The sequence below is a fragment of the Nanorana parkeri genome, unplaced genomic scaffold, assembly GCF_000935625.1.
Source record: "Nanorana parkeri isolate BGI_ZX_2015 unplaced genomic scaffold, ASM93562v1 scaffold242, whole genome shotgun sequence".
NCBI classification, from domain to species: domain Eukaryota; kingdom Metazoa; phylum Chordata; class Amphibia; order Anura; family Dicroglossidae; genus Nanorana; species Nanorana parkeri.
In genome coordinates, this window is record NW_017306510.1 from 707,614 (window position 1) to 731,389 (window position 23,776).

Genomic DNA, 23,776 nt, shown 5'->3' on the forward strand with positions numbered 1-23,776 from the left:
CTCCATAATAATGCTCCAGGGCCTTGGAAGCATATCAAGAGATGGGATGTGCAAATCTGTAGGTAAATATGGAAGTCACTATTTCAAGTGAAATGTGCTCCAGGTTAGTGCTAGAAAGGTAAGTATTAATGTAAGATGTTTGTGCTGACAGCCAATACAATTAGCTATCTCATTCTACTTTTGTATTTTCCCCTTCAGGTTTGCTTTAAAGACAAACATATAGCATCTCCCTCTTTACACATGCTACATGGTTGCAACATGGATAGATAACACAAGGTGTATAATAAAAGTCCATGTGTGGGCAGCTTTTGTACAATTTACATGCCTCAGACTGGGTTATTCACAAAAGGATGAAGAGTTTGGAGAAGGCAGGAGAAGTGAAGAATCTAGGACAAAATAGCTGATTTGTAAAAATTCTCCAATTCAGCTCACATTTCAAATCAGCTATTCTGGCCTAGATTGTTCACGCCTCCTGCCTTCTCCAAACTCTTCACCTTTTGTGAATAACCCTGTAAGACTTTTTAGGTCCATGGTACAGAGAGACATAATATATTATTATCCATGTAGTACAGCTAAGGAAACATCTTTGCTATACTCACAATGGTTAATTGTACATCCCCTTTTTAAATAACGTTGCACAACTTACATGTTCTCATGTTGCTATGAGGCTCAGATGCTGCTCTTTCATTGGGAAATTCAATGGGCTTTTCTCAATCAATTAAGTCAAAATTGGTGCTTATATATTAAGGACACAAATAGGACACAAATAGTACACAAATCAAAGGACACAAATAGATTATTTAAATGTGTAAACGGATGAGACTTCCTGATAAACACGTATGATAAATGGAGCTGACTTTTGCTCATATGGATTTTCTCTCTATGTTGGTAGGTATTTGGGACAAAACGGTTTCTTTTTTCTCTATGGAACAGAAAATAAACCTTTTTTTGTGTGCTGGTGCCCAACATCATTAAATTGGTAAAAAAAAGTTGCTATACATACACTGTGTGTGGGGCAGTCAGCTCCCTTTCAGCCTGCATTCCTCGATCGAAGGAGCCGGCTGGAAAACTTTCACACTATCAGGGCAATTTTTTTGGTTCAGTCAGCAGGTTGAACGAAAAAATTGATAGGTGTATGGCCAACCTTAGACATGAGATAACAGCTTTTCAATCCAGATTGGGAAGTGAAACCATGGCTATGCTGACAGGTAGACAAGACATCTACTGGCCAACAGCTTTTGGGAAGGAACATCAACTAGGCAGGTTACAAAGCCTTGCTTTGTGCACTAGTGCGCAGTCATGTTGGAACAGGTAGGGGCCATTCCCAAACTGTTCCCACAAAGTTGGGATCATGACATTGTCCAAAATGTCTTGGTATGCTGATGCCTTAAGAGTTCCATTCACTGGAACTAGGAGGCCAAGCCCAACCCTTGAAAAACAACCCCACACCATAATCCCCCCTCCACCAAACTTTACACTTGGCGCACTGCAGTCAGGCAACCGCCAAACCCAGACACGTCCATCGGATTGCCAGACAGAGAAGCGTGATTCGTCACTCCAGAGAACACTTCTCCACTTCTCTAGAGTCCAGTGGCGGTGTGCTTTACACCACTGCATCCACGCTTTGCATTGCACTTGGTGATGAAAGGCTTGGGTGCAGCTGCTCGGCCATAGAAACACATTCCATGAAGCTCTCTACGCACTGTTGTTGTGCCAATCTGAAGGCCACACGTAGTTTGGAGGTCTTTAGCGATTTATCTGCAAACAGTTGGCGACTTCTGCACACTGTGCACTTCAGCATGCGCTGACCCCACTCTTTCATTTTATGTGGCCTACCACTTCATGGCTGAGTTGCTGTTGTTCCCAGTTGTTTCCACTTTGTTATAATCCCACTAACACTTGTGCGTGGAATATTTAGTAGCAAGGAAATTTCACGGATGGACACAGGTGGCAACCTATCACGGTACCACGCTTGAATTCACTGAGCGACCCATTCTTTCACAAATGTTTGTAGAAGAGTCTGAATGCCTAGGTGTTTGATTTTATACACCTGTGGCCATGGAGGTGATTGGAACACCTAGAGCTCCTAAAAAGAGGTGACTCTATTGCAGCAAACAGTTAAGCATGTTACTGGTATAACAGTAGGCGGCAATAATGGAGACATCCTGTCCTGTTGAGCTGTTTGGGCATTTGCCATTGTACCTCTGTCCTGTGGGGAAAAAAAACCCTTTCTGCACCTATTGAGCAGTATATGTTCAGTATGTCAGATTAACCCCGATGAATAGCATATAGCTTTAAACATATGATCATGGAAGTTCTTCATAATTGTAATTGCTCTAAGTGTGATGTGTGACACATGGTAATAAAAACATTATTTACAGACAAACATAATTTACAAAAACAGCTTTCAGGTCAGTTCAAAACAGTCAACAAGATACCATTAGCATTACACAACCGATACTGTCTCTACTGTACTTGTTAGTAAATTGCACTCATGTGGACAATAAACGAAGCCTGTGATGTGGGGCTGACAGATGATTCTAACTTAAAAAGCTAAGTAAATATTTCTGATGTGATACAGCTCAGGATGAAGTATATTGTCTGCCAAACTTCAATGAATTTTGTTTGAACAGCTCTGTTCATTATATGAAATAATGCGGCACTTCACAAGTGGGATTTTATTTCAGGATAAATATATTTTAACTCTTGATGATTGGTCAAATGTTCTTAAAGAAGTCCAGGAATATATACCATTTAGATTTTTCACACATTTTGCAAAAAATCTATGAAATAATTTCTTTAAATTCTGTTAGTATGATGCAGTATAGCAAAAGGTAATTATATCGTTAAACTGAACTCAATGCAACTTCTTTATTGACATCAGTTAGGCATGTTGAGGAAACATCCAGACAAGATTCTCTAACTTGTTCCAGGCATTCTGCAACTAAAGTGACACTAAGCTCAGGAGTTAAATTTAAAAAAATGCATTCAAGTTCCTTAACTATTAACAAAAATGTATCTTATTTGTGTATCTCTCAGCTGTAGATCCTCAAACCATCTCTGAATTAGTGCTGACACTGTCCTTCCTTCTGGAGGGTGGCTATTTTTGTTCCCCATGGTCCCTGTGTGTGTTGTAAAGTAGTTACTGCTCCAAGCTCGCTCCCGTGATAGACTACAATCTCAATACAAATTAGTAAACTAAAATATGAGATTGTAGTCCATCACAGGAGTGAGCTTGGAGCGGTGGCTACTTTACAACACACACAGGGACCATCGGGAACAAAAGTAGCCACCCTCCAGAAGGAAGGACAGTGTCAGCATGAATTCAGAGATGATTTGAGGATCTACAGCCGAGTGATGCACAAATAAGCTACATTTTTGTTAATAGTTATGGTACTTGAATGTATTTTGAAGGTGTACCTCCTGAGTTTAGTGTTGCTTTAATCATAGAATCAATGATTGCATTAAAAAAACATGCTAGAAATGTTTGTCTGGATGTCTCCTGAATATGCTTAATTGATGTCAATAAAGAAGTCACATTGAGTTTGGTGTGCCGCATTTCTTACCTTTTGCTATTTTACCGGAGACGATCCAGGCAAGCAGGCACCAGGCAGGGTAACGTGGACCGACCTGGAGCAGTGCTATTTTTTGTATAATAGTGCACTATACATGGTTCCCCCCTTCATCATGCTAAACACATTTTTTTTACTGCCTGATCTCCACCTTGCTTCAAAATCTTCCTAGATCTGTAATGCACTCCATGTTCATGCTTGTCTTGGATTCAATTCGTGTCAATGGAATTCCCATCAACCTGTTGACCTACTTAGCATGGGGAAGAAAAAAGGGCAATTAGGTTATTTTGCTAAAAGTGCACGTATCCTTTAACTGTTTTTATAATAAGCTTCTGTGCATCTGCTCAGACTAGAATTAGGCTCTCAATGGCAGTGCCTACACTGTAATCTAATCAGTAAAGGAGGATACTTGGGTAGATCATGGAAGTGAAGACACATATACTGTATATTAACTACACATGTGCACTGCCAAAAAATTTGTTTAGTTTCGTTTCGTTCTAAATTCGGATTTGTGTTATTTCGTTTTTCAGGATTCGGGTGTGAAAGTCAATTCGGATTCGGAATTCGGATTCGGACGAAATTCGGTAGCATTAGTACGAACGTTCGTTTCGTTTTCTGTTCTTATTCGTTTCGTTCGTTTGCAGCAAAAGTAACATTTGAGGGGGAAAAACATTTTTTCTCCTCTAATGTCACTTTGCTCCAACGAACGAAACGAATAAGAAACGAATAATAGACTAATAAGAACAGAAAACGAAACGAACGTTCGTACGAACGCTACCGAATTTCGGAAATGGAAATTCGGATTCGTTTGCATTCGTTATGTCTGTAATTCGGAATTCGGATACATCCGAATGTCCGAATTTCCGAAAATTCGTCCGAATTTCGATTCGGAACGAAACGAATCGCACATGTCTAATATTAACACATATTAGCAAGTAGTAGTAGGGTTAGGTTTAAGAAGCAGCAGGTAGCATCTATAGTATACTACAAGAACATTAAAGCCCAACTCTGGGGAAAAAATTATAATTTACACAACTCACTGGGTGGGTAAATTATCACTAAAAAGATGCATCTTATGTGTGGATGGCTGCTGCAAAATATAGAAATCTTACCTTGAAGCACGCCATAACACTTGGCTTCTGGGCGCAGCGGGGAGTGAGGGATACGACTCAAACAGGGAAGTGCTCCAGTCGCATTCTCACCCCTCCTCACTACTTGCCCATTCACAAAATGTTGTGTAATTTTCTCAAAGAACACAAGGAATTTTGTGATTGGAGGAGGAGAGGACGGGGTAGGAATCCTACATCATTTGTAGGAGCTGGCCTGTTGCAAGGTAAGATTTTTATACTTTGCAGCAGCCATCCACACATAAGATGCATCTTTTTAGTGATAATTTACCCACCCAGTGAGTTGTGTAAATTATAATTTTTTCCCCAGAGTTGGGCTTTAATGTTCTTGTAGTATACTATAGATGCTACCTGCTGCTTCTTAAACCTAACCCTTAACCAATGCTGCAGCAATAGTTTTTTCCACCAATTCCAAAAAAATTAAGACCTTTGGATACCAAATAATCCCCTGTATTTTACCATCTCCTTTACCACTAAGATTCTCACCTTGCTTTATTATACAATCTTTCCTGTTGGCTATGGGTTGTTTCTGGTCATGCTTTGTGCAAAATAGCAAAATATTGCCATCCAAAATGTAAAAGGGACCCAAAGCACCTCTTTCCAAATCTACCAAAATTGCTTTGTGTTATTGACATCCCTGATGTTACTGGAACTATAAGGAGGTCTGTATTCAAGAGGAGAATACAACTGCATGATTTTTGTATTTGCATACAATCATTATATGCAGATATGTATATGATCTTGTAAAGGTTAGAACTGAATGTGCCATCTTTCGGCTGTTCTTCTAAACCTCAGAATCCTAGAGGCATCCAAGAACCTAACTGAAGTTTCTACATGGGAGTGGTCATAGACTATACTCCATGTGTTAGGTTCATTTTCACACAACGCCCAGCTAGAAGATAATTAAAGGCCAGTGGAATGCTCCAACTCTAATGATGATTATTATTATACAGGATTTATATAGGACTAACAGTTTGCGCAGCGTTTTACAATATAAGGAAGACATTACAATCACAATACAATTTAAGACAAGATGGTAAGGAGGGCCCTTTCCGTGAGGGCTTACAATCTAAAAGGGGGGGCAAGTGATACATGAGGAGGTAGCTGTGTGGGTATGAATTGTATGAGAACTTATGGTTGGTCAGATTAAGTAACGGGGACACCCATGAATTTCAAGTCCTCCTGGCATAGGTCAATTACTCCTTCACTATTTAACATCTTCTATCCACAGTTATAGGCCATATTGATTTTATTGAACAAGAAATAGAGACTGATAGAGTTCTGCTTATCATGTTTCTTAAGGTGTTTACTGAATTTCTCATAAAAAAAACTGCAAATGTCTAAACTGATTTGTAATGCCACATATCCAAATAACTTGTGGCAGTACAGTGCATCATTAAACATATTTGCTAAGGTATGATTTCACGGTTCCAGTTCTGCAAGAGGAGGGAAGCTTGCATACTCATGCATTATTTTTCTTATATGACCTATGCGTCCCATAGTCACGTCACATTTTGGTCTGTCCATATCCCAACTCAGGTACCTCACTTCTTTGCCCTGTAGGGAAGACTGAGATTCCCCTAAGCACTCTTCATGTCTCTCTCTTCGGCCTGCACACTTACCACTTTACCCAACTCTACACCACCCCACCTCCTGGCTGGGTCTAAAACTAATACACTTTAAAAGAAAAACCCATACCCTGTTCCAATCTTTATATGACACTGTATACAACAACACAGGAAAGTTGAACAGCTTTCTTAATACATGCAAACTTATAATAAAAATGTATTGAAATGAATTCGACAATAGATATCAACTTTCACTACACGGTATATTGTTCTCCTGCATGAATTCACATGAAAATCATTTAACAATCACTCCAAGCGATAATAACAGAAATAGTTCAGCAAGTTTATAGCTTGTAATTAGGGCAGAGCGTCCCTTAATGTGACCCTACGGCCTATTTTGCCTCAGTGGCAAACCGTGGCATGCAGCTAAGGTGTAAGTTCCGGACTACTGTTCTCAGGCCCTCTACAGCATGCTGACAGGTGAAAATTTTTAGATAGATAACCCCCACAAGCCCTTGGGAATGAGAGGACTTGTAGGAAAGCTGAAATGAAATATTTAGTAACTGCAGGGGATAAACTTGCATTCTTTACTGTGTCAAGGCAAAACTGGTGTATGCTTAATCACTTCTAAGCCGTGCTTACTTTATTATATATACACTGTATATATAATACCTTATAATCCTGCCATATTTAAAGGTGACAGTGTTCTCATTCTATCTCAGTCTTTCAATTGTTGTCACCCTGTCAGAAGTGCTCTCAGTGGAGACTATAAGCACTCATGCTATCATTCAAAGCTTAGGTATGCTCCACTATTCATTATCAAGAACATCACCCTGAGTAACAAGCAGCAATGCTGTTGTGTCATTTACTATGAGGCAGCAATTACATGACACTGGATTGGAATATTTAGTACGCTGAGATTTCTGAGTAATGGTTTATTGCAATGTCTATTAGTCCCCTTTCACACCTAGGCATTTTGTTGCTCAGAGCTAAAGGGCGACAAAATGCTTAAGACAAGGAATCCCATTTATTTCTATGAACCCTGTTCGTACCTCAGCGTTTTGCTGCACAAAGTTTACCATTGACGTCTATGGGATCAAAAAGGGCTTTAATCTGCCAAAAAGTAGTTCATGTACTTTTTCCAGGGACAGGTGTTTTTCTGATTACGACAAAAATGCTCAGGTTTGAACAGGGGCCAATAAAATGAATGGGTTTCCTTGTCTTGAGTGTTTTGTCACACTCAAGACAAGCAAATGGGATTCCTTGTCTTGAGCATTTTGCTACGCTTACCTTTGAGCGACAAAACACCTAGGGGTGAACAAAGCGTTAGGCCCATGTCACAATAACGATTCTGTCATTGGCCAAAACCTACCAGAGATAGGATTGTTAAAATGTGGATGGATGTATAATTTACCTGCTTGTATGTGTCCCTTCCTTACTGGCTTGATGAAGGAGGCATCCCTGACAACAACACTGCTAATTGTAATTTGCCAGTGGTGGCACCTTGCTCATCCAGCCAGCAAAGTAGTGTCATGTGAAAGCAGACAAATGTTTTACTGCTCTGCTGTAACCTGCATAGTGATCCTGCCACTGGTGAGTGATAGCATTGCTAGTGTGACGAGAAGAAGAGGACTTGTGTGACAGCAAAAATGTTACTGTAATTGCAGGCCTGGTGGCTATAACATTCTGTAACATTATAGGGTTAATTAAAAGTGAACAGAATTCATGCCTTCTGGGGATACGGATATTATTAAGAACTGAGGATCTAGCTGTTCCTCACAAGAAAAAAAATAGCTAGAGTTCCAATTATCTTCAGAACCAACATTTTGCCTTCATTGCAAAGCCAATTATAGCTCTCTTTACCACATCCCTAGTATCACCCTCCATAAACATTGGTGTCATGGCTTATATAGCACAATTAATAAAAGCCACTAACAGTTTTACCAGTTTGTAATTTTGTCCAGCTATTCTCAATATACTGTAAGTCCCCTCTGCTAGTCAGGACAATCACTCGGCTTTTTTGAAGGTTACCATTACTGCTTCAGGGTCAGCTTTACTGCTTCCTAGGCCTGCTCAAATGACAGATGCAATTATGCTAATTTGTTGTCTAATGAGAAAGCATGATGTGGTGCGGTGGCACATAAAGCTAAATTGGTGAACCAGAAACATGAATTGTGTAATCGGTAACTAATAAAAGCCCTCATAAACACTGATGGTCTAGAGCTATCATAAAACCCGAACAACCATTTATAATGGTGGCCATTGTCTGGCCAAACTAGAATTGATGACAATAGCATCATACAGATACCTGCCTGGCAAAGGTGCCTAAATTATCCCCAAAAAATTGCACAGGCTGTTTTTTTTTTTTGTGGCAAGGTTGTCACTACCACCTGTCTGATATGCTGAGCTTCCTGACTCCTTCTCCATAGAGGCTGGCAGGAACTAAGCTGGCTTGGGTGGGTGGATTGATGTACAGAATATAGTCCTCTCTTTAAAATTCAGTTTACAGTGTGAAGGTGGCTGGAGGATTAAATAGATCAAAGAAAATACTTCCTTTTTTACAATTCCCTTGCAGGCCCCACAAAGACCCCTGAAGCCTCTGCCTGCCGTAGCAGGGGTAAGGGCTGCTATCGATACAGTTGCACCCGTTGGCTCAAACCCGCGCACACTACTAAAATAATGGCTAGAGTTCTACATCAAGCTTTCTATGGGCAGCCTTTAACCACCATAATGTCTAATTCTTCCATATAATTCTAATCATATAATACATGCACATACACACTTGTATCCTGCAACAATATATAAGGTGTAAAATGGGTCACTAGTCTAATTTTTTTATTAAGTCTAAAAGCAATGGACAAACAAATACATTTAATCTTAAACAGATTATCAAAATCTGATGTCTATTTAGCTAACATATTGAGGCCCCATTTACACCACTGCCATGCAGTATGGCACCCCATCACACTTTGCTGATGGGAGCGTGTTGCAGCACACCACAACACATAGTAAACCACTATGACGCAATGTAGTGCAATGTGCCACAAAAAATAGAGCTTTTTGGTATGTTTTGGTACATTAGGTATGGCATAACATCCTTTAATGCAGTGCAACAGTGTGAGCCCAGTCTAAGCTGATTAAAAGACCACTGATGACGCAAAGTGAAATTACCCATGGCAACCATACTCAAGTCACTCTGGTCACTATACCACCAATTCTAATTGCACTCAATGAGAGACTGTACTTTGCCTTATCAAAGAAGACTGTGTAGGTTCTTAATAATGTCAGGAGCTCAGATAACTTATTATAAAAATATGTATTTTTGTATAAAAAAATAAGCTATTGCAAAAATAAGCTATTTTATCTTGGTAGTCTTAATGTAACATTATGCTATATACCATAGATATGCATTGCCTCAATCTGAGAATTATTTTCAAGCGTGTTTATTGTTTTACTTATTTACTGCTTTGCAGGTATTTTTTTTACAAAATGCAGTAGCACATTTAAGTTGCACTCATTTTACAGTATGGATTTTGAAAATTAAGCCCTCCAGACATGTGATACAAATCAAACAAGAGAGCTAAAATGTGCTTGACCTAAGGCAAAAAAAGCAAGAATGTAAATTATCATCTTCAAAACCAGTAAATGGCCAGTAAGGATTGGATAGAAGACTTGGCTCTGTTCCTAGATGTGTAAAGAATGTCATGGAACATGACCCTTTTGGTTAGTCGCACCTCTCCGTTGATGGTATAAAAGAAGACCATGTAGCAAGGTTACTTGCACTCCTGACTCCTGTCAAGTTGTGTAGGAGCCTGTTTTCTAATCAATCCCATCTGACCATTACTTACTATCACAATGAGCTTCAGCTTCAGTCAGAGCGGTGGTGTCTCCTCCAGGCTGTCTGATGGGATCTACAGGGCAGCGAGTGTCCATGGAGGTGGCTATGGAGGATCCAGGATCTCTATGTCCAGTGGAGGCTCTGCACGCTCTGGGCTTGGTGGAGGAGCTGGCTTTGGTGGTGGAGCTGGCTTTGGTGGTGGAGCTGGCTTTGGAGGTGGAGCTGGCTATGGTGGTGGATCTTCCTTTAGTGCTAGCATGAGTGCTGGTTCTGGTGGAGATGGATTGCTCTCTGGAAATGGGAAGTACGCCATGCAGAACTTGAATGACCGTCTTGCCACCTACCTGGACAGAGTGCGATCCTTGGAGCAGGCCAACAATGATCTCGAGGTCAAAATCCGTGATTGGTACGCAAAGCAAGGTTCTGCGACTGTCCGTGAACAGAGCTTTGCAGGCTTCTACACTGGTATTGATGAGCTGCGTGATAAGGTACACAAATGTCTTTCGGCAATGTTCTAGTTGCATATTGTGATAGCTTTGTTGTTGAAAGGTTTGTTTATGCAAAGATGAATATGTCTAATGTTAAGATTCCAATATTAAACATGTTTTACAAATGCATAGAAAACTGCTTGTATATATAATGCTTACAACAATCAGTCAGGTTATAGCTACAGGTTTTGCCATTGTCCTGGAATTGACAGACACAAACCAGTTTAATTTCAAGCTAATCAATTTATGCAGTTCTAATGCTTGTTGGGCCAAGGACTTATGTGCTGGTTAGCTTTAATCTTTACTATGGGAAGCTATGCAATATGTTCTATGGGTGTTACTATAGGCAACGTATACTGTTCTCCATTTTTGTATGTTGGATAACACAACATAATGTACTCAAAAGAGAAAAAGCATTGTAAACAAGTGCTGTGACCCTTGGCATCCAATCAGAAGAAAAGTTTTACAGATCTGACCTTAAAATAAATGTATTTCTATGGATAACTGCAGGTTGTACAATATAAGTATGGTTTGCCCATATTTACTGAATAAACATATGATTAATGCCTTGCTAATGCATTGTTTGAATGTATTCTCTGACTTTTATACAATACTTATTTCTTTTCTAGATCTTTGTGGCAACAATCAACAACTCCAAAATGATTCTAGAGATTGACAACGCAAGGTTGGCTGCTGATGACTTCAGGCTGAAGTGAGTGTGTGACGTTCATGATGTTATGATATAATGCCGAACTGATGACCATTGTGATTTTTACCAATAATCAAAAATGTAGTTTTTCATTATCATTTGCTCACTCAAATCGCATAGAGGTATATGTTCTAGGTTTTAATATGGTTATTTATTTATATGATTCTATTAATATAAGTTCTTGACTCTTATGCTCCTTGAATTGAGTTTATTGTAAAAAATGGTCTCAATTACAAGACCAGGTTAGGGTTTCTAGATGAAATTTTCTTCCCTACACATAAACATTGGGTGAAAACCATGTTGACCCTATGTTTAAAAATGTAACTGCTAATACAAGCTACTGTTAAATCCAAACACCCAAGGAGATGCAAACTTTCACATTATAACTAGGGATGCACAGATACCAGATATCAGATATTTATATTTCGGTACTCACCGATACCACGTACCGATACGGGTACTTCCGGTAGCATAGAGCCAGCTTCCCGGGCAATCAGGAAGCCAGGCGGCGTGTCATTACCCACTGCCCGGCTTCTTGATTGCCCGGAAAGCCGACTCTACGTGGGCAGATCCGGGAGAGCTTGGAGAGCGGTGTCTGCCCAGCTGGCCGAGGGACTGGTACGGTAATGACTACTGCTAAGAATCTATGTGAGGGGAATGAGGTGCCTGCAGGGTGGGGGTCGTGTCACCATATTGTCAGATCTGTTTGGCCGGCCTCGATGCCGTTTTGCTGGGAAGCCGGCTTCCCGGCCAACCAGCATGTAGCCGGCCAAACAGCATGGAGCCAGCTTCCCGACTCCATGTTCCCTTTGTGGCACTGCCAGTGAGAGGAAATCTTCCCCTGACCGGAAGTTCCAGTATCGGGAAAGGTATCGGAGCATTTGGGCGAGTACGAGTACTAACCCAAATACTCGGTATCGGCACTGATACTAGCATCGGTATCAGTGAATCCCTAATTATAACCATTCTTTCCAAGGACAGGGGCGAAGATAGTTCCTAAAGTAAAACTTCAACCCAATCTATTTTTTAGATTTAGGTGGAGTAGATAAAGTTTAGAACCTCTGTAAGGTTTTAACTGATGTCTGTCCCCCTGTTTGGGAGTATTTTTTAGGGCAATTAATATATTACAGTACACCAAATATTACAGTGGTCAGCAAAACAGAAGTCTAGAGGATATCTTCCAATAAAGACATTTTTCTGGGGAATAACTTATATTTGGGGTTCCAATTTAATTTCATGGGATATCCACTCAGTTCCTGTTGTGTCTCTGGGGAAGGAAATATCGCTGTTAGTTATACAGGACTGGACATGTCTTTTATACCTAACCATAGTTTAGCTTTAAGGCTAGCAATAAAATGTACTTTTATAATCAATAAGTACTTAAATCTGTCTTTAGTGCTAATTTATTTTAATGTCTTGAATTGTGCAGGCCACAGACAGGGTAGGAACAACACTGTGAGCCAGTAAGGCTCTAATACATTGTACAAATGCTGTCAATCTAAACCTGGAAGCTTGCAAAACAAAGTTTGCAGTAGAGATGGTCCGAACACATCTGAGTTCGGTTCGAGTTCGAACTTTAGAACATGGAAAAAGTTTGAACTCGAACTTCGAAATGTCCCCTTTCTGAAGGTGTATATGCAAGTTATTGGCCATAAAAAGGGTATGGGGGTCTGGGGTACTGCCCTGGGGGACATGTATCAATGACAAAAAATATGTATAGAACCTGCTACAACAAAAAGTGACATTTATAAGGAAAGAAAAAAAAAAGTGTGCAGTTCCACCTCTCAAACAATACCAGACCCTTTAGGTCTAGTAGGAATGCTAGGAGGGAGCCCATTTAAATAAAAAGAAAAAAAAGTGTGGGGTTCCCCCCAAAAGTCATATTAGACTCTTAAGGTCCAGTAGGAATTTTAGGAGGGACCCCGATTAAAAAAAACAAAACACAGGTAGGGTTTCCCCCTCAGTCATGCCAGGCCGTAATGTCTGGTAGGAATATTAAGGAGGAACCCCACCCCCAAAAATGGGGGGGGGGACATGGAGTCCCTCCTAAAATTCCTAACCAGACCCTTGATATGAGCATAGGCCTGGCAGGGCAGGAAATTGGGGTGACCCAATCATATCTCTTACAGTGCACTGTGCAGTTAGTTGGCAAAGTCTTGCACCTGACCTGTGGTGCAAGACTTTGGTGCATTGCTTTACCCAATCAGGGCTTCACAGGGCACTGTGCGGTGCAAAATGCCTCGTGGGGTGCTCGGCGGGTGAATAGCCCGCCAAATGCCCTTGTGTGTACACGAAATACCGATGTTTGAGTCGAACTGTTGTTGGACTAGTATCTAGCAGTATGATAATCTCTTCACTTTAATAATTCCCCTTCATTGACCAGTCAACATGCTGGTTGGTGAACAAACTGCACATCCTAACTGAAATGGACAGAAGTGGAGCCATTGACTTGTTTTTGTTGTCTAACAGGGTATATGGATCATAAGATTGGCTTAACAGAATTTCAAAAATCTGTTGGCTTGGGTATCAGTTCACATATGTACCTGGAGTTAAGGTTTAAATCCCACTTTGACAGCCGTGAGGTCATCGACTGTTAATTGATTGTCCATAATAATAGGAGAGCATGACACTTGGGGAAAAGGTTCATTAAATAAACATGAAAAACACATAAGTTACAGGTGAAATGTCCAAAAAAATATTTGCCTAATGCTGGCCATACACTTATACATTTTTTTCGTTCAACCTGTGAGCTGAACGAAAAAAATTGACCCGATTCTTCCATCAACACACCAACACCAGAATACCCGATCAGGGCAGGCAGCTGATTGGCTGCCGGCTCTGAACGATCGAAAATTTTCCAGCCAGCTCTTTCGATCAGCTGAACAAGGAATGGCGGCTGAAAGGGAGCTGGCAGCCCCACACACTGTGAGAAATTTGTCCGGTACATTAAAAACCAGACGAAATTCGACCAGTGTATGGGCACCTTTAGTAACCAGATATCTGTTTTCTGAGTTGGCTAAACTATCGTGCTATGTAATGACATCTAATTGGTTGTTATGGTTTCTACAGACAATAGTTGTTTGCATTATTAAATAAGTACAGAAGTCAAAACCTGACCTCCTGCCAAAAAATCTAAAATGTCTTTAAAGTTTGGATGTTAAGCAACATTATGAAAAGCTAAAAGGGTAGGCAGAGAATAATGTGCTGGTTACAGTTCAAAAAGCAACTAAGGCAAGAAGTAAACTCATATTATGAACTTTGAAAACATTACCGAAAAATGAGGCTTGGAGCACGTGTATATGACCCTCAAAGGTACCCAGCTACAAGCTACTACATTGAGATAGTTCTCTTATTCGCCTTTATTCTAAACATTATGTAAATCCAGGGCTCCCATATTTAGCAGTCGTCTTGTGTTTCTGAGTGGGTCTGCTGCATCTTCACATGCTTCTATCCTGTGCTACCTCATATGTTGAGGCTCTGTTCAGTCATGCATTTATGTGCACTTGGGAGAAGATTGTGACCCTTGGCAAGTTCCCCTTATACCCCGGTCTAAAAAAACATATTGGCAAGCAGTTACAGTGCAAGGGCCCCAAGAAATTGGGTGTAGCTTTTGGGCTACAATGCGCTATCCTACTTCTATGAACATAAGCTAAAATGTGTGGGCAAGGCTACAGCAATCTCCAGGACAGGGTGGAGCACAGAACACCTAGGCCTCATTTAATTCAGGGATATTCTGGTGGTAGTGTTACTGGCAAATGTGCTTTTCCGCAGAAGCCAAGGGCAGAAAATGAATACCAGATGAGCAGCTAGGTTATGTTCCTTTGGTCTGCCTAAAAGTAAAACTTTCTGTAGTTTCATGCTTCAAAATGGATGGCATTATTTTTATTTTTTGGGTTGCCTTGGCCCTTGCTGAACATGCAGTCATTCATTGTACTCTTCTTTGTCCAGGTTTGAAAATGAACTCTCCCTGCGCCAGAGTGTGGAAAACGACATCAATGGTTTGAAACGTGTTTTGGATGATCTGACCATGACCAGATCTGACCTAGAGCTCCAGATTGAAGGCCTCAGGGAAGAGCTTGCCTACCTAAAGAAGAATCATGAGGAGGTAAGTAAGGTTGATGTCAAGCCACAGCAGATCATTGTACTGAAGTTGGAAAACTATAAAAATATGCCCTTATTAGAGAGAGATGTTGGATTCTTATGAATGTACAAGGATATGCAAATTCTTTTATGAGTTACATTTAAGGAAAAAGTAATTCTTTAGTCTCCACTGCAATGCAATATCTCTACCACAAAATGATTATTCTGGGTAGAATTGAACATTGAATAGTACAGGGTCCATTACCTCACCAGTTTGTTAAAGTAAACCTGTATTTGCCCATCAATGGCAAAGCAATTGTTTACTTATTAGCTCATCTCTGCTGATGCTTACCTTTCTTTTAGGCCAAAAGTGCCCTTATTGCCTACAAGAATAAAAAAAATACCTATTTAGACCGAAATTCACGCTCAATTAAGTTTACACGGGCTGAAGACCTTTCTCATCCCACCACAGGAACCCTTTGCTACATTATGATAGGAAGGGCAGAGAGCCACTTGCTCAATACCTAGAAACATTTGTACGTTGCTCCAGTGGGCAAACGTGGTGGTGGTGGTGAAAGGAACAGAAGGGCAGCAGCAGGGAGGTAGAATGCACTGGCTATAAAACAACCCTGTTCACTTTAAAAATCTTTAGGACACCGATGGGTAGATCTGCTGTAAACACAAGAACTCTTTGACTTTTAAGCAACACTTTGATTTGCCCATGTAACCCAATTGTGGCAGAATTAGGCCAATGATAAACATTGTCACATGGGGGGGAGGGAGGTAAATTACAGTATCCTTCACACCATTAGACGGGTGTGTTAAGGAAAGGTTTGTCCTGCTAAGGAACAGAACAGGGGGCAGTTAGGTGAACCTGTTACTATACCCTGCCTTTGCAAAGCACATGTTTGCTTCAATTCCAGCAACAATATCAGTCATTGGAAACTAGATTCTGTATTCTCAAAGGCTATGTTAATTTCTGGTAAGCTACTCTGCAATTTCAAAGCAAATATACCTACAAAAAAAAAATGCAAGGAAAGGCACAATGTATTAACAGAAATATAGACATCGAGCAGCCTTTTCTGTCAAGTCATGATTCTTATCATTTATTGAAATTAATTTGTGTCCCATGCAGGAAGTCGGCGAGAAGAAAGAGCAGGCAGCCGGCACAGTCAATGTAGAGTTGGATGCTGTTCCTGGAATTGACCTCCTGAGGACCCTCAATGAACTTAGAGAACAGTACGAACACATTGCTGATAAGAACAGACGAGAAGCTGAAGCTTTGTTCCTAAGCCAGGTATCTCATTATATCATGGAAACTGAAACAATATAATCCACAAAGTAAAACTCCCTTTCTACCTATGTATTTTTCTTCCTATACGCTCTAAACATTGCTCCCTCCTGTGTGCAGGAAGGACAGTTCATACAGTTCTTTGACATGTGGACACAGCTTTCTGCATAAACTGCAATGTACTAACATGCCTCCCTAGCCGTCCTGACCGAAAGTAACCCACCCATCCCAACCCTAGATGCATCTTGGCCACAGCCTGCTGATGTTGAAATCCTTCCGCTGATTATGCATATGCAGTGGAACCCTATGGACTTCTATGGGGCCTGTGTACAATTTTAAGATCAATCAGTTACTTCTTTATCTTCTCCCAGGCTGAAGCACTACAGAATGAGGTTGTCACCAACACACAGCAAGCTCAAAGCGTCAAATCAGAAAGCACAGATTTGAGGCGCAACCTCCAGGGTCTAGAAAATGAACTTCAGTCTCTCCTGAGTGTCGTAAGTACAAGAGTTTTATTGCTCAACAACCCCTAAAGGAGCAATTCTGCCAGGACTCTTATACAAACCTATTCTCTCCATCTAGAAAGCCGGTCTGGAATCCTCTGTTGCTAATGTAGAAGACCGCTATGCAGCACAGCTCTACCAGATACAAAACATTATCGGTGGCATTGAGGCTCAGCTTGCAGATCTCCGCTCAGACCTTGAACGCCAGAACCAAGAATATACAACTCTGCTGGACATCAAGAGCAGGCTGGAACAGGAGATTGCCACGTATCACCAGCTTATGGAGGGAGAGGGTGGGAAGTAAGGATGGATTTATCTTTTACTTTTATGTGTCTGTTCCTCTTTGCAACAGGCAGTCAGGGGCATGGCTTTGCACTAAGGCAAATTTATAAATAACGAGCAAATGCTTTAGTCCTTAAAATCACATGTAATGGTGCAAATTCTGTGATTTGTTTTTTAAATGTCCTACACCAACCGCTTTCCGCCACCTAGGCAGGCTATAATGGACTCTACATTGATATTAACAGGAAAACTATCTGAGCTGTTCTCCGATATGGCGGGTGACAATCTTGGCTCAGGAATTTTAAATGGCTTTGAAAAAGTGAAACAAACTGTAACTAAGCCATACTGTCACAGGTATTCAGACCAGTAGCATTTCACCCAAAACTAATAATCAGAGCTCTTTTTAAAAGGGTAATTTCAAGCAAAGTTTATATTTAAAGAGCCCCCCTCCCCCTACCTAGTCTTCCACATGGCCTTCTCCGGTGGTGAGCAGTCCTGGATGATGCAGTGAGCAGTGCTGATGTGATGACGCCCCCTGATTATTATACTGTGAATGAAGGATGATGTGATGATGCTCCCTCTGAGTATTGCAGGGCATCATTCCATTGAGAAGACATTTTGTGGTTAAAAGAAAGCACTACAGGAAATAGCCCCAGATTGAAGGTGAATATTTTAGCCTGAACTGCTTATTTATTTTTATGGTGTATAGATTTTAATTCTGGGTAGATGCTGCAAGAAAGAAATCATGTAGCTGTTCCTTATGGATGTTGTGGATGCAGGCAATGAGATTTATGCACTTGGGTTTCTAGCTCGGCCTACATTTAATGCTATTCAATGGAGGGTCCCACTATTCTTGTTGAATTTGTTGGACAATATGGCAGGAACAGTTAATATTCCAGGAATGGGGTATTGGGTCAAAGCCTTTTGATAGGATAGTAATGCCCTTACATTCTCTGGCACTGCCACTTTATTAACAAGGCATGGACCCCAGTCTGTGGGGAAACAATGGAAACCATGCCAGGCTAACTGATAGTAAATAATTGTTAGACTGATGTATGTTACACCCCTTGGTTTTTGCTGTGGTACATGACTATCCATTGTTACTGAAAAAGCACTTTCAGAAGATATTAAGGATGCGCAATGGACACTTTGATATCATTGAAATATATCAATTTACTGTACAGTTGAAGTGGGATCATATGATCTGTTTATGTGAACTGTAATGCTTTTAGTATTTTCACAGCAATACTGCTTAAGTATTATTATAGTAATGCCAATGTATTGTTTTCCTGTTTTTTTTCTCCAGAATTTCTATTGGAGGGCTGCAATCAGGTAAATAATGGAATTGAGCAGAACTGTACTATAATATTCTAAAGTGTACCTGTACTCTATTTTGCATTTTCAAAAGTAGACATCATGTCCTAGAGCAGGTAACACAAGATGCCTAGTGTTTTTAAGTTTGAAGCTTTTAAGTTTAAAATGTAATGCAAGTCCACTTTCAATTAAATGGCAACTTCTTATGTTTGCTTTCACACCAATGTGGAATAATAGTCACATAACTCACAATAAGCAAAGAAATTGACATCCTAAAGTACATCTAAAGCTATTAAAGAGGAATGGTTAAAACTCCTCCCGAGCTTATTTTGCTTTTTGTTTCCCATTGAGGAGACAACAGGAAATGAGAACAAATCTCTACTAAGTGAGTGAAGCCATCTCTTAGACAGTTGTCAGCAAAACATGGGTTCCTAGGTTCAGTCCTGGTGGTCTGTGGTCACCAGGACATTTAGATAGGGTAGTTCTCCCTAATGAGGACAGAAACCGCAATAATGGCCTGAATGATGGTATTACCCTTCAACGCCATCTAATACTAAAGAAAAGGTTTGGATTTAGATACACTCAGGGGTATATATAAATATAAAAAGTAGTAAAGTACATAGTCCCAGGGCGAAAGATTAGGGGAAAGATTAGAACCTCTTTATGTTTTTACTGTTATCCAGTACTACGTTAGAAAGAATGAAATCAAATGAATCAAATGAAAACATTTGAAACCATTGTCACTTTAGCAGAGAGAGAGGTCTGGAAAGCAGTATATACTCAAAAGGGTTCTATTCCTATCCCACTACATCCAAAAGAAAGTCTTTGGCTGGACATACACTTTAAGGGGTGTATGCATAACCCCCACCAAACTTACTTCAGCAAGCAGTGTGGCTTTGTGACTGGTGGTGGGTTGGTAGACAAATGACCTCTCTTAGCAGCGCACAGATACTTCTTGCACAGCACTGTGTATGCTGCGGAGGGGAAGGTTTTGAACGCAAACTAGTGTTTTATCACTGTCAACAGCATGGAAGGGAGGAAGAGAAACTCAATGGTCTTTATATTTTCTGGAATTGGGCTTTAAACCAGTCCTGTTCCCAGTGAATCACATATATGCCAGCCAGTTTGAAAGTAACAATACAGAGCACTTGCCAGCTTATCTACAAGCTGCATAGTTACTCTAAACAGACCAATTACATTAATAACGTAATCCTTTTCTTCAGGATCCAACACAACAACCTCAACCACCCCCAAAGTACAAGCCTTTATAAAGGAGGAAGTTGGTGGGACTGTCATCTCTACTTCCACCCTCAAGCGGTATTAAGATGCCACCATAACCCAAAGACCAGTTCCCCATGGCGAATGAAGGCATCCACTACAACCCAGTTCTACTGTGCAACCAGATGAACCCTGTAAGGACCCCCTTATTGTCCAACATGTAAACTGCAATAGGTAGTCTTTATTAAGTCTATAAGTCTATATGTTGTCTTATTCTCTAAGTGAGCACACTAAGCATTACATAGCAGCACAATGTTATGCTTCTGTTACTATCAAGTGGCTATATATGAGGTACCTGCACAGATAAAAATTTTAATTTCATATCTGATTTCACCAGGCAATACATTTGCTTTAAATTCAATAAAGGTCTTCATGGGTTGTGCAAAATATAATTGTGTTGTGTTCAATTATTTCTCTTGGCTGATATTCTCTATGATTTACTTCTATTTTATAAATATTTAAAAGGTCAGGCCACCCAAAATGTATGTTTTGTTTTTTAAAAGATTCTGTATAGTTAAACATATTGGTCAAATCTCCTCACTAGGTTCCTGGGTCAGCACACCTGTTGTGCCCATTGTACGGGGTTCCCACTGTCCCTGGTGGACTTTTTTACTTAGTTTATGTTGTGGGGAATGTAACAGGAGGTTCTAGAACATGCAAAGATTGGTGGGAACACCCAAAACCATACAGAAACACAGTAAAGAATTATGCCTTCCAACTGTTGACTTAGTCTATCAGCAGGGTCAGATTGAGGGCAACTGATGCCCTAAGCACAGCCATAGTGCCTCCCTTGGTCCCTCCATTGCTTAATTGACAAGACATTAAGCCCTAATTCTCGCCTGAGCATTTTGTAGCTTGAACCTTAAAGCTCCAAAATGCTCAATGCTCAAAACCCCATTTTTAAAACGTGCCTGTTCAAATATGAGTGTTCAGGCACCTGTACCTGTGACGTCTGAAACTCAAAAAGGTACATGAGCTACTTTTGAAGCAGAATGGGGCAGTTCTGGCTCTAGCGGGAGCCATAAACTTCAATGGGAGCGCCTGAAAAATGCATGAAAATGTGCGTTTTTCAAGTTCAAACAACCATCTCCTCTTGCTTTAAATTGACCAAAATAAAAACACTAATCTGAATATGCCTGAAAAATAAAAAAAGCGCCCCAAATCTGCATGTAAACGCTCATGCTCAGGTTTGAATGGAGTCTTAGGGGGTGATTTACTAACCTAAACACACGCACGCACCAGGTGTGTGTGATTTTCACACAGCAAAAGGTATTTATCAACCAAAAAGTCTCTAAAAGCATATTTCCACTAATGCCATATATGGAAAAATCATGCACATGATGCATATATAATGCTGCTTCACAGTTTAGACAAAAATGGTTAGCTCATGCATTTACATTCCTGCATTCATCAACGCAAGCAACATAACATAGAGCTAATTTACACCACATTACCTTGCAATTCATTGCAGGGCTTTGCACAACACACCTGCTGGGTGTGTACACACTACAAAGGTGTTTCGATTCCTCCCATAGATCATGCTGGGAGGGAACACACTACAGAGGTGTATACACGTTCGTGGTGTGTTTAAAAGGTTAGTAAATCAACCCCTTAAACTCAAAAAGTGCTGGAGGTGAAATAAAAGTTGATCTTTAATTTTTTTTTAAAGGTCAGCCCCAGGCAGACCCCACAACTATAATAAGTAATAACTTTTGATTTTATTTATTTATTTAACAGGCTAGGCATAGATCAAATGTGAGAAATCACTTCTTTGATAAATGATAATAAAGAAGTCTATGGGTCTCGTCCACCTTTGTCTCCCGGCCAGGGGATGAAGGTAGAAGAGTCCCACAGAAATCAATGGGGCTGAGAGGACGTGCGGCGCAGGATGTAAATAAACAATAGAGCCTGCGGCAGGCGGATCTCTGTTATTTTTGCCCCTTTGCCCTAAAGTGCACTTATCTTTTAAGGGCATGATAGCTAAAGCCAGGTATACACGGTTTTATTTTTTTTCCCATTCAACCTGCGAGCTGAATGGGAAAAAAAAATAGGGCAGATTCCTCTATCAATGCTTGCGAGTGTTGATTGAGGAATCCCTCGTTGTTTCCTTTCTATTGCTCGAACCCTTTTCTAATACCCAAACGGAGCTGGCAGCTGATTGGCAACTGGACTGGTATGGATTGGTATGCGATTGGACTTTTTTCTGTGAGTAACTACTGATGCTGGAGCAAGGTGGGCTTGCTCCTATTAGTCCGGCGAGTCTGTGTCCTCAGACTGTCGGCTTCCGATGACGGTGTGGAGGTGTGAAGAGGCAGATGGGGCGGAGCCCAAGAGTCAGGAGAAGTTATAAAAACTCTCTAAAAAATTTTCATGTCATTAGGAATCCAGCCCAGTGCTCAGAGGAGAGTTGTGGGTATGCAGGAGGCACACGACCACAGGCAGACTCTGCTGCGTGTGTGAGCACAAGTGACACAGCCAGGAAAGCTGGAGAGGATACGAGGGTTAGGGACCCTGAGATACCTGGAAGGGTTAAAACTTGTGTAAAGTTTTTTTAAGCTGTTTACTCATTGGGATAATTCCTCCTCTTTGTTAATCCCAGTGAACATTGCCTGGTGCAGAAAGTGATGGGAAATCCAAAATTGTCACAGTAAAAGAAGATGAGGGGAAAAGTTGCAATGGGGACATTTGTTTAAGGGCATTCCCTTTTTACTTTTTTTTTATTTCTGGAACAAGAATTGAAGGGAAATCTTCCCAACTGAATACAAATAGTGATGGGCTGAACACACCCGAGCTCAATTCGAGTTGGAACTTTAGAACATGGAAAAGTTTGAACTTCGAACTCAATGAAAGTCTATGGGACCAGAACTCGAAAAATCCAATGTCCCCATTTTGATGGTTTATATGCAAGTTATTGGCCATAAAAAGGTTATGGGGATTCGGGTACTGCCCTAGGCGACATGAAACAAAGAAAAAAACACTTTAAAAAAACTGTTTTTAAAAGAGCAGTAATTTTAACATTGCTTAAAGGGTAACAATAAAAATAAATGCTTTAAATATTGTGCTTGGGGGATCCACTTAACCTGCCTGTAAAGTGGCACATCTGTAGGATGTATAGAACCTGCTGCAGCAAAAAGTGACATTTATAAAGAAATAAAAAAAGAGCGTGCGGATCCCCCTCCCAAACAATACCAGACCCTTTAGGTCTGGTAGAAAAGTTAGGAGGGACCCCATTTAAATAAAAAAAAGATTGATGTTCCCAACAAAAATCATACCAGACCCTTTAGGTCTGGTAGGAATTTTAGGGAGGAACCCCAACCCCAAAAATTGGGGGGATAAAAAGTGGGGCTCCCTAAAATTCCCAACCAGACCCTTGATCCGAGCACAGGCCTGGCAGGGCAGGAAAGATAGGGGACGAGTGAGCGCCCCCCCACGCCACACCAGGCCACATTCCCTCGGCACTGGGAGTGTGCTTTTCCAGGGAAACCCCTGGAAAAGCACCATGTCCCCGTGCAGACGGGGACAAGGACCTCCTCACCACAAGCTCTGGGGCTTTGGTTGTGGGGGTGCGGACAAGGGGGATTATTTACATCAGTGTACCCCTTGATGCGCCCCCCCTTATGAATGGGTATGGGGTACTTGTACCCCTACCCATTCACTAAAGGGTTAAAATAAATTGTAAATAAAAACACCAGATGTAAAAATCCTTCAATTGAAAACAAAACAAAA

At 40.7% G+C, this 23,776-nt stretch overlaps 1 protein-coding gene across 1 annotated transcript; it reads left to right on the top strand.

Annotated features, from left to right (window-relative positions):
- The first annotated feature begins 10,122 nt into the window (after positions 1 to 10,122).
- On the top strand, positions 10,123 to 17,480 carry LOC108787119 (keratin, type I cytoskeletal 15-like). Its single transcript, XM_018556583.1, has 6 exons — positions 10,123 to 10,593; positions 11,223 to 11,305; positions 15,251 to 15,407; positions 16,518 to 16,679; positions 17,045 to 17,170; positions 17,256 to 17,480. Exons 1-6 carry the CDS (start codon positions 10,123 to 10,125, stop codon positions 17,478 to 17,480), a joined length of 1,224 nt encoding a protein of 407 aa, XP_018412085.1.
- The last annotated feature ends 6,296 nt before the right edge of the window (positions 17,481 to 23,776 follow it).